This window comes from Pelodiscus sinensis, chromosome 1 (assembly GCF_052426305.1).
Source record: "Pelodiscus sinensis isolate ZL-2025 chromosome 1, ASM5242630v1, whole genome shotgun sequence".
NCBI lineage: Eukaryota > Metazoa > Chordata > Testudines > Trionychidae > Pelodiscus > Pelodiscus sinensis.
In genome coordinates, this window is record NC_143052.1 from 112,174,269 (window position 1) to 112,186,629 (window position 12,361).

Below are 12,361 nucleotides of genomic sequence, written 5' to 3' on the forward strand. Positions count from 1 at the left end.
AGCTCTGTCTAGGGGGGGTGTCTGAAGACCTGGTACAAGCCAGAAATGAGCCGGGCTGCCTGCCCGCCCAGCTCCTAATACATTTTAAATGCAGAGTTGCAGCAGGGGTAGGTCCTGGACCTGGAGTGAGCCAGGACTGAGCCAGGCTGTTGGCCAGCCTGCTAAAAAATGTACAGGTGGGGGGAGGGAAATGTGTGTCGTCTATAGCATTAACCTATATACTTTTGCTTATTTGCTAATCGATAAATCGACTACACTATTACATTGCTACTTCAGATAGTAGACGATACTAGATTTTGTATTTAAAAACCTGTGGTTTATCAAGACAGATGTGCAGTACAGTATTATTGGCAAGGGGGAAATGCTGCCTTGACTCAAGTTGTATTTTATACCCTGAAGCATGGATGATAGTTCCAGAAACTGTCTCCTTAGCTATTATAACAGTTTATACATGTAGTGGATATGTGAACATTTAGTTATCTGGGACCAGAAAGAACTTTAATTTTTGGCTTTTCCTTTATAAACTTTGGTGTTTAATTTCTGCAGGCCAGTGACTTATCAGGAATACCGAGAGTGCACTCAGGAGACAGCTGCTCATGCCAGTGGATGGAGCAAGGTAATAACTGAATTGCTATTAGTTTGAGCTCTTAACTAATGGGCAGGCATTTCCCTATAACACTTCCATAGCAGGATAGACACACCTGTGGACTTAAAATATTTAGGAGCAACTCAAAACCAGAAATAAATGGATTACAGTCCAATATCTTCTCCCTCAAAAAGGTGTGTGTGTAGATACGGTGCAATTTTGTGGGTTTTTTTCTAGATTGCATTGTGATGTATTTGTTATTTGTTAATCTAAGTTTATGTTGGTGTTGTAGTAAAATAGAGAGAGAGGGCTGCTTGACATTGATGCCTGCTTGCTAATGAGTTAAAGCAGTGGTTCCCAACCTTTAAAGATTGCCGGGCGCCAGGGGGCGTGGCTGTTCGCCCGCCGGGTGCCAGGGGGCGGGGACACTTGCGTGCCCGGGGCCCTCCCATAGCAGCGTGCCCGGGGCCGGGGCCCTCCCATAGCAGCGTGCCCGGGGCCGGGGCCCTCCCATAGCAGCGTGCCCGGGGCCGGGGCCCTCCCATAGCAGCGTGCCCGGGGCCAGGGCCCTCCCATAGCTGCGCCCCCGGGTCCGGTGCCCCCTCCAAGCACCGCGCGCCCGGGGCCGGCGCTCTCCCCCTGCCAAGCACCATGCGCCCGGGCCCGGCGCTCTTCCCCCCGCCGCGCGCCCGGGGCCGGCGCTCTTCCCCCCGCCGCGCGCCCAGAGCGCGGGCGGCCAATCCGCGGCGCTCCCGGGGCCGGCGCTCACCGTGCGCCATGCGCCCGGGGCTGGCTCCGGCACCGCACATGCGCCACGTACCTGGGGCCAGGCCAGCCCCGAGCACTTGGTGGGTGCACACAAATGCCCCCGCGGGCACCGTGTTGGGGACCACGGAGTTAAAGTGTTCAATTCCCTAAGATGCATTTGTTGTTGTAGTAATTCTGTTGTGAAAATTTAAACAAGTGTTTCCATTATACTTCTCTGCAATCCCTTGGAAGTTTTTTGTTGACTTTTAAAATGTTTTATACTTGTTTAGTTTTTATTTCTCTCAGAATCAGATTATGTATGCTCCAAAATTTTGAGGTTTTAATGGCTCAGGAAATTGAGTTAAGCTTCCTGCAGAAGCGCCAGCATCATTATCATAAGTGTGAGAGCTGCTGGAGTACTTTTTGTTATGTCATTGCACAATATGAGTTGATATCACTGATACAACAGAACTGCATCTTTTCTACAATCTAAGGTCAATGCATACCGCTTTGCTCTATATTGTATGATCCATCTACCTTGAGCTGTGTTTTTCAGAGGATCCCAAGACTTAGCAAAGTGACATGCAAATCTATAAATCAAATTACTTTATCTAGAACACAAATGCAGCCGTCACTGTGATGAAATGCATAGACTTATTAACAGTACACAGCTACAGTATGCAGCAGGGCAAGACAATAAGTTAATTTCTTTTCCAGTTGAAACTCCGGAGGGAATTTAGATGGCCATAATCTCACTAAGATAATTGTATTAGGCTATTATACTGAGACTAGTACTCTATTTTTGCTTTTGTGTGTGTGCACATGCAAGCTGAGACTTTTAATGGCCACATGTTGCCAGTCCTTTTTCTCATTCAGTGGGCATAGGTCACTCCTGATGTTAGCCTGAGCATTGGTTCAGCATTGACCTGGCAAAGAGTGCTGCCTATTGCTGACCTGGCAAAACTACTTCCTAATGACCATAAGTGATAGCTGCATTGAAATACTGTGATAGTGCTAGTTTTGCTTAACTCTGCGATTTGAGATCTTATGGGATTGTAAAACATAAGTCCAGGTCTGCAGAAATGAAGTCTCCACAAAGTTCATCTCAGAATTGCCTGACTTCTTCAATGTAAAGTCTGAACATTAACATATTTTCTGTATAATATGTCATTAGAGGACACAACACTACAGGCAGTCCCCGGGTTACGTACAAGATAGGGACTGTAGGTTTGTTCTTAAGTTGAATCTGTATGTAAGTCGGAACTGGCATCCAGATTCAGCCGCTGAATCTGGACACCAGTTCTGACTTACATACAGATTCAACTTAAGAACCCCAGGTGTCCCCAAGTCAGCTGCTGCTGAAACTGATCAGCAGCTGATTCCAGGAAGCCCGGGGCAGAGCAGCTCTGCCTCAGGCTTCCTGTAGTCAGCCGCTGGTCAGTTTCAGCAGCGGCTAACTTCGGGACGCCTGGGGCAGAGCAGCTGGGGTGCTGCCGGGTTGGTCCAGTAGCGCCAAGGAGCGGTGCTGTGGGACCAACCGGCAGCGCCCCACCTGCTCTACCACAGGCCCCGGGCTTTGCTCCACATCTCCCTGGTCTGCTGAGGGGGGCACTAGCTGCGTCCCCCCCAGCAGACCAGAGAGACGCGGAGCAAAGCTGCGGAGGACCGGGGCCGGACCCGCGGCCGCTTCCAGATCAGCTGGAAGCGCCATAGGTCCGGCCCCGGGTCCTGCGCGGCTTTGTTCAGCGTCTCCCTGGTCTGCAGACCAGAGAGACGCTGAGCAAAGCGGCGCAGGACCCGGGGCCGGACCCGCGGCGCTTCCAGCTGATCTGGAAGCGGCCGCGGGTCCTGCCCCGGGTCCTTCGCCGCTTTGCTCCCTGTCTCCCTGGTCTGCTGGCTCCCGCAGCAGACCAGGGAGACGAGGAGCAGCTTTTCTCGCCCCGGAGGAGGCGGGCGGCGGGACCAGGCGTCCTGCCGCTCCAGTCCTCCGGGGCGAGAAAATCCCCGTTCGTATCTGCGGATCCGACATAAGTCGGATCCGCGTAACTCGGGGACTGCCTATAGTTAAAACAAATTATCTGGTACTTGTGTAATATAGCTATCTTCTACTTTTCTCAGTTATGGAAATTGAGATTTTTATGCTGAAAACTGATCAATGCTAGATGTGGTGTAATAATACCATTCACTATAAGGCTTGTATTTAAGGCATAAGTTTCCTGTTGGAGATCCATGTTCATCTGAAAGGACAATAGATTTCCCTACAGACTTAAAAAATATTCAAATCTGCATATTTTATACTTTGTAAATCATCTTGTCATACGTGTTCTAGGGAAGTTAAATTTCAATTAATTGGCTATTAAATGGAAATTCCATCGACTACTTGATTATTCGATAGGGGGGTGCTCACTATACCACTGTGCCTCTTCCTTTTGAAATGTACAAGAGCCATGGCAGCTCTTGTATATTTCAAATGGAGAGATGCAGGGGTTCCCTCCCCTCTGCTTCTTTCCCTTTGAAACATACAGGAGCTGCCCGCAGCTCTTGTATATTTCAAAGGGAGAGAGGCAGCGACCCTGTACCAGTCCCCGCTGGCATGGGTTCCTCTCTGTGCCTCTTCCTTTGAAATGTACAAGAGCAGCAGGTGGCTCTTGTACATTCCAAAGGAGAAGAGCAGCAGTGGGACCAGCGCGAGTGGGACTGTTTCAATCCCCACTTGCATAGTTTCCTTGCTGCCCTCTGCCTCCCCTGCGCCCTGCGGAAATGGTGCTGGGGTGGACTGGCTTTTAAGTCGACTCCCCCAGCACCAGCTCGTGCTCTCCCTCCCCTTGCTGTATCTCTGACAGAGGCAGCAAGGGCCAGCGGGAAGCAACTAGTCAAGTTCCTACTTGACTACCTGATAAGCATTTGCTTATTGGGTAGTCAAGTAGTTGCTTACATCCCTAATGTGTTCTATCTTCTATGCTGCCTTCTGAAACTTTTTAGTTCACACTGACCGGTATCAGGGCTCTATCACTAACTAGCCATCCCTAGCTAAATGTTAATGTATTTCTCACTTTTTAAAAATAGATTGTACCTTTCATGCTTAGACATACTTTGAGACCATAGTTAGGCACTAACTTTTTCCAGTTACAACAACAGAGTAAAATAATATTGGTCTTGAACCCAAGAGCTACACTAAATATAATTTTGTCTTAAATTAGTTGCAGGATAGACTATCATGGGTTGAAGTTACTATTTTGACATTCTTAGTGATATGTGTCTCATCCAATGGCTAAGTGTTCAGAAGTTTTTGGCACTAGAAACAATCGATGAACTAGATATGCACCATTGCAACTACTGTAGGTCTCAGAATCCGGACAGATAGGTGGCTTAGTGGATCACAAATTAGAAGAAGATAGGTGGAGCATGTATTGACAGATATGCAGATACACAGTGTTTGGGTTTAAGAGGGAGGCACCTGGTGGGAACATGGGAAACAGCCCAGAGGTATCTAACCTAAGGCCAGCAGATGAAATGGAGGTCAACTGGGTGGCATGTTGTGGCCAGGATCTGCACCAACCCAGTGGCAGCCCGTCCTACCACTGTTAGGGTCCTGGGCTGGGATACAGTGGAGTGGGTGGGCCCGCATCCCCTCTGCCCCCTCCCCGGGGGGTGGCAGGATCCCCCCCCATAGGTGTAAAACCCTTGTGCTTGTCAGCTCTCTTCTAGCAAGGAGACCTAAACCATGTTTCAGCCTGCAGACAGGCATGAGCACTGAACTGTTCAAATTGTATAGCTGCGTATAGATTGTTTGCTTGTTTGATCGCCGGCCCGCCCTGAATAAGGGTTGGCTCTTGTAAACTGTGATTCAGCCTGCAGTCAGGCCTGAACTTTAAACTGGTTGAATCAGGCTCAGGGCATGGCCCTTATAAACTCCTGCTTAGCCTGCAGCCAGGGATGAGGCTGTAAACCGGGGGTTGGCAAAAGCCTTTCAGTGGGCTGGATTCAGCCTGCCTATGGCTTTGGTCCAGCCTGCGAGGCAGTTCCAGGCTTCGCCCCCTAGTTTGTTGCCTGGGAGCCAGACAAATGCAAGCCCTTTTAACTGCTTCTATTTAAAGGGCTCACACCTTCCCTGTGCCTATTAGGCAACACGTTGCCTGGCAGCCACAGGGAAGGCACAAGCCCTTTAAATAGAAGCATTTGAAAGGGATTGTGTGTTCTGGCTCCCAGGCAATGTGAGGCTGGGAGCAGCAAGCCCTTTAAATAGCAGGAATTGAAAGGGCTCGCAGCTCCTGTCCCCTACTAATGTGATTCCTGAGAGCTGCAGGGGAAGTGCGAACCCTTTCAACTCCTACTATTTAAAGGCCCACCCCTTCTACATGAGGCTCCACCTCTTCAGTCTGAGCCCCCACCCCTTCCAGGGTAGCCTGCATTCACTTAAATGTTTGAAGTGGCCTTCGTTCAAAAATTATCCCACCCCCCCCTTCCCTGCAGTAAACTGTTGCCCCACCTACATCGGGCCTGGGTTTATCTAAATGAGTGAACAGTTGTTGTTGTGCCTGCCCCGCCCCCGTACTCTAGATCCGGGCTTAAAAGGAGGCCTCTCACTGATTACTTACAGATCTGGGGCCCAGGACTAAGCCAGTTCAGTTTACAAGGGGATTATAATCTTTCCTTATTTCAATGACTGCCTAATAAAGGATCCATATCTTGCGGAAACATGCAACGTGATACACACAGCAAGAAAGATGTTTTAATATCTCGGACTCATAACCAGTGTACAAAAATCTACGCTTCAGCCCACACAGTCCCTGGACTTTATAGGCGCCCCGTTAGATTTCATTATGGTGCGTGCATACCTGCCTATCCAAAGGTTCCAGGCAATATAAGATCTTGTCATAGCTGTCACTATGAGCCTTCCAGTGCCAGCGCTTACCTGCCTCCAGCTCTTGGGGCACGTGGCAGCAACGACATATGTAGTGTACCATGCATGACTACATTTCCAAATGTTTCCAACATTGGCTGGCTTCTGTGTGTGCTCCTTCAGAGCACCTCTTGAGCAAACATGTCTTCCACCCAGCGTGATTGCTTTCTTCAATTGGTGGACCGAACCACTCAACTAATGGGAGTTCCATTCCATCAGGACCAGCTGTCTGTGCATATCACCAAATATGCTTGGATGGGGTACCCACATGGATGGGCCATTCTGCTCAGAGATGATGCTTGACCACAGAGACAGCCTTCCATATAAACCTTTTGGAACAGAGAGCAGTTTTCAATGCCTGCAAGCACTTCACCGCAAGCATCTAGAACACTACCTAACATTCAGTGAAGGTGCAAACAGTTCTTTGTGTAGATTCCTACATTAGTACCCTTCCTATCTATTGCCTTTGATCCTTATCTGCTTCGTTTTAAATATCCAGTCTTCAGGTGCTTACTGATCGCCAGTTCTGTCTTCCTGTTTTTCCCTTTGATATTTCCATACCCTCTGCTCCTTGTTTCCTGCCCCCCCTTTTATTTCTTTCCCCTCTTCCTTCTCCCCCATATATTTTGGGGCTGCACATTCTAAACTCAAAACTCTGGTCATCTGAACAAGAGGGCTGTGGCCACGAAAGCTCATCATACCGTCTATATATTTTGTTACTCTATAAAGAGCTACCAGACTATTTGTTGTTTAAGTTTATCCTGTACAGACTAACTTGGCTACCCGCTGACGCTTCTGACAATATGATGACAATGTATTATGTAAATTGGCAGGGCGGAGCCCATTCCCTGTGCGCTGAAGCAGTGCATCTATGGAACTGGTGCATCCACCACAAAGTCACCCTGATTGCATCCTACCTACCTGGTATCAACAATGCTACAGTGCCACTTTGCACCAGAACATGAGTGGGAATTGCATCATCAGGTGCTCTAAACGATCTTCTGTCAGTGGGACTCTCCTCAGATAGAACTCTTTGCCTCCTACAAGAGTGCCAAGTACCCACAGTACTGGTCTGGGGCCGGAGTTGGCCCTGGATCGCTAGGGGATGCCTTTCTCCTCAACTGGAGGGGCCCTCTCCTTTATGCGTTCCCACCAACTCTTCTTATTCCGAGAGTTCTCAAGAAGATGGGATGATAGTGATATTCATAGCCCCCTCCTGGGCACTGCAAACATGGTTTCCTTATCTCTCTCAGATGTCTCCCCAACCACTCTATCCTCTCCCCAAATGCCACGACCTACTGACCCAGGACCATGGAACGCTGCTACACCTTCAGCCCCATGTTCTGTATCCGATAGCCTGGCTCCTTGTTGGTTCCACAAATCTGAAATGCTCTGTTCGAACTACATTAAAGAAGAGTTGATGCATACCAGGAAGCACACCGCACATTCCACTTACCTTCAGAAATTGTGTAGATTTGCATCCTGGTGCAATAACAAACGTCTTGACCTGTACTCAGTACCTTTACATGAAATTTTAGAATATATCCTTCTCTTAAAACAATCTGGCTTAGCCCTTGCCTCCGTTAAAGTCCACCTGGCAGCAATCACCACTTTCCACCACTTGATAGAACCTTTATCACAGAGGTTCATCAATGGCTTGTGTAACCTTCATCCGCCACACACGACGCCACCACCAGTGTGGAACCGTGTAAAAATCATGAACAGGTTAGGGAGTGTGAATTTTTTTTACTGCCTGTGACCTATCTGACTTTTACTAAAAATACCCATGACTGTTGATAGGCAAAGTGATAGGCAAAATATCAGAGTGGTTACCAAAATAAAATATGAGCACACATTCTAAACTCTGAACATTACTAGACTGGGCAACATCTAGATTAAGCAATTTTTCTCACTCCACTGAATATTGCAGTTCTATAGTACACAGGTTTCACCCTTGAAATCTGGGCTAGTCCCCCCGTTGGAGTCTTCAGTCTTCTGACAGTCTTCTGTCCTTGATGCTTGCAGCATAGTGGGAGAGGGCAAAAAGGCCAAGCATGGAGCCACTATGTTCTGTTTAACATCTTAGTCCCATGTGCTTGATGAACACAAGTCCAGGCATGTCTGGTGGGCACAGCCAAGTCACAAAGTGAAGCAATACCCTGGTGTGTCTCCTGTGAGTGAGTCATTAGATTATAACTTCTCTGCTGGACAATGGCTGGTGACATCTGTTCAAAACCCATCTGGATGTTGGTTACTTCCCTGTTATTGTCTCTGGAGCTAGTATCTGGGTGCATCTCAAAACCACGTCATATTTTAGTTACAACCCTAACACATTCTCATAACTTCATATGCATTAATGATGTACATATTTAGATAGAATAGTGACTTTCAGCAGAACATAACCTTTCCCTGATACCTCACATGGCCTGCTTTATATTCAGTATCATAATTATACACAGTTTATATTAGGGATGTGAACAGGTAACATTTAACTAGCTGTTAAGTGATTAAATGGGATTTTACATCCCTAAATTATATATAAATGAGGAATATAGGGGTTACAGAGCACTCCAAGATATAGAATGATCCTTGATGGATATAATTTTTTGAGTGCAATTGGACATCTTTTTAAAAAATGTAGTATGTCTGGACATGTGCAAATATGACAACCTCAAATATTGACCAATTAGCCAATGGAAACACAGAATTTTAGTTTTGTCAGTGGTTTAATGTAAAGTAGAAGTATTGTCCCCCAATTAATTCATATTTGTTTCTTGTATAACAGTTTGGGTATGTCTAGACTGCATCCCTCTGTCGGCAGAGGGATGCAGATTAGGCAGGTTGACATTGCAAATGAGGCAGGGATTTAAATATCCTGTGCCTAATTTGCATAAAAATGGCTGCTGCATTTTGCTGACTCAGCACTTTGTCGGCAAAAAGCGGCAGTCTGGAGGGGAATCTGTCGAGAAAGAAAGCCGTTTTTGACAGATCCTGTGAAATACTGAACCAGGCTTTCAAAATACTTACCAAAACATAAGAAATACTTTAACAATTAACTAAATGCAGGAACAAAAAATCATAAGAGTATTTTATTTCTATACCTAAAATCCTCTGCACTGAAATTCTTACCAAATTTTCTTAAGAACTTAATAGTCTGCTATTGTGGGGGAAAGTCTTGCTCCCCTGGGGTACAGAGCCCCCAGAAGGGTCCAAGGCTGGAGGTCAAAGCAGTGAGGCAGGAGAGAAACCTAGAAGGAAAACTTTATTATGCAAAATGCAGGACAATGTAGCACTTTAAAGACTAACAAGATGGTTTATTAGATGATGAGCTTTCGTGGGCCAGACCCACTTCCTCAGATCAAATAGTGGAAGAAAGTAGTCACAACCATATATACCAAAGGATACAATTAAAAAAAATGAACAAATATGAAAAGGACAAATCACATTGCAGAACAGAAGGGGGATGCGGGGGGGTGGGAAGGGGGAGGAAGGAAGGTAAGTGTCTGTGAATTGCTGATATTAAAGGTAGGGAGAGTGGGATGTTTGTGAGTTTATGGTATTACAGGTGATAATTGGGGAAACTGTCTTGGTAATGGGTGAGAAAGTTCAAAGTCTTGTTAAGTCCTTGTTGGCAAGTGTCGAATTTTAACATGAATGACAGTTCAGAGGATTCCCTTTCAAGTGCAGATGTAAAAGGTCTTTGTAGCAGAATGCAGGTGGCTAAGTCATTTAGAGAGTGTCCTTTCTGGTTAAAGTGGCAAGAAACTGTTTTCTCTTTGTGATCTTGTCTGATATCTGTTTTGTGGGCATTAATCCTTTGGCGAAGTGTCTGAGATGTTTGTCCAATGTACATAGCAGACGGACACTTTCGGCACATGATAGCATAGATTATATTTCTGGATGCGCAGGAATATGTGTTCTTGATCTTATAACTCACTTGGTTAGGTCCAATAATGGTATCAGCAGAATGAATATGTGGACAAAGCTGGCAACGGGGTTTGTTGCAAGGGAAGGTACCAGGGTTGGTATTAGTGTGGTATGTCCTGTGGTGGTTGGTAAGAATCATCTTGAGGTTAGGTGGTTGTCTATAGGAGACTATGGGTCTGTCTCCCAGAGCCTCTTTGAGTATGGTATCCTGTTCCAATATAGGCTGTAGTTTATTGATGATGTGTTGGACAGGTTTAAGTTGGGGGTTGTAGGTGATGACAAGTGGTGTTCTATTGTTGGTTTTCTTGGGTCTGTCTTGAAGTAGATGGTTTCTAGGTATTCGTCTGGCTCTTTCAATTTGCTTTTTTGTTTCTCTGGGTGGGTAGTTGAGATTTATAAATGCTTGGTAGAGATCCTGAAGCTTCTGGTCTCTGTCAGTGGGGTTAGAGCAGATGCGGTTGTATCGAAGGGCTTGGCTATAGACGATGGATCGTGTGGTGTGTTCTGGATGCATGCATGCATGCATGCAGGCTGACAGCTACCAGAGTGAGAGCAGCCAGCTTTGAGAGACAGTTTCAGGGATTCTTTATACAATATGTTCAGACAGTAGTTGTTGATTGTTTTCTTTAACATATCAAAGTCTCAGCAGAAGTACTCTCAGATATTTCTGTTCACACCAGGAGTGCTAGAAGTAAGTTTTACAGAACAAAGGCACATGAGAGAGTTTACATGACAAATTGTGACAGACCAGGAGTCTTCATGAACTTGAGATAGGCATTGTAAGGGTCTTGATTAGAGTTAATTTGATTTCTCTCTGTTACAGGGAGAGAGGCCTGGAAAACTTTTAACCCTTACAGCAGTTTTCTTTTAGAGAGTTTTGATTTCCTGCACAGTCCCCCCCTTAGACACAATTGGAGTTATTTGATTTTTCTCCCACACTATTCATGTAACTTACTAGAACTGAGATTTTGCAGCCTTACACTTTATGCCAAATAGGTTTCCCGCCTTTGAGTGTGGTCATTCAGCTCTTTGAGCTGCAAGCCTGTGCAACCCCTTCGAGCCAATGGAGGTTCTGATCCTAAACTAGCTTTCAGTTGAGAATCTCAACCAATGTATGTCTTAGATGCTTGCATCTTTGTTAGCTGACCTCACTCGTCAGGACAGATATTCCTTAGCACCTGCTATCCAGACATCCAGAGCTGTCTGATTTTATTTCCAGTGCAAATGTTTAGTCCACAAGGTACTGTTTCAGCAAACCAGAATGGAAAGTTTATAATATGCATACAGTATATGTTTATATAGCTCTGTGGGGCATTTTTATGCTCTAGGGATGTACAGCTGTTCCTCTAATAATACTATTTGTTTGAACAGATGAAATAAGAATGTATTGGTTTCATTTCCTCTTAAATTCCTCTCTCCTTTTTGGACAACATTTTATAGAAGAGTGAACAACACAGGTGTCTTTTTATAGCTGTGTCAGTCTTCCCCAGTTGTTCTGTTTTTCCCATTTGAAGAAGCTGCCAAGATAAATTAGAAAAATCTGTAGTTGTAAATTGAGATGTCTTGTTAAATCTAATTGGTAGGTCTGCTACAACCTAAGAGGCCAGACCGGTAAGAATACTCTGGTCATTCGCTCTGTGCTCTGTTATGATAATTCTTATTATATTCTCATAGTTTTGGGTGGGGAAAAGGTTTGAAAAACTTTTCTTTTGAGAAATAAATCTGCTTTTATGTCAGATGTCTGTCTGCTCTTTTATTATTAAGGATAATTTGCATAGAAATGGAGACTGTAAAATGGAGGCTGTTTACATTGGGGGATTAGATGCTTCTCATGTTCCCTTCTTCTACCTGAAATTGTGTTGCAAACCAGAGGCATGCCATTTCAGGAGGGGAAGCCAACAATAACAGTAGATAAATTCCTAAGGGGAGGGAAATGCTGTTGCTATGCAAAGTGTCCCCAGAAATAAAAATCTGAGATGAGAGCAGATTTGATATCAGCTTTTTTTCTCGAAAGAATAATTCTTCAAAATTTTCACCACTCACGCATGAAGTAGCATTGGATCTTAAATTGTACTGAAGTGCCTTGTCAGGTTTGCTTATGCCAAAGATGGCAGAGGAGTCTTTGAGGCTTTTAGTAAAATACTAAATAGGGACAGTGAATTGAAAAACCCTTGCTTGACTAAAACAAGCATCTGAAC

The 12,361-nt window shown here is 45.6% G+C and overlaps 1 protein-coding gene across 2 annotated transcripts in view; it reads left to right on the plus strand.

Annotated features, from left to right (window-relative positions):
- The window catches only part of BCL2L13 (BCL2 like 13), a 75,048-nt gene that overhangs the window by 36,827 nt on the left and 25,860 nt on the right, over positions 1-12,361 (plus strand). For both annotated transcript variants that reach the window (XM_075896823.2, XM_075896812.2), the window contains one exon: positions 547-616. In XM_075896823.2, coding sequence (XP_075752938.1) covers positions 547-616 — 70 coding nt within the window. The remainder of the gene's footprint in view (positions 1-546; positions 617-12,361) is intronic.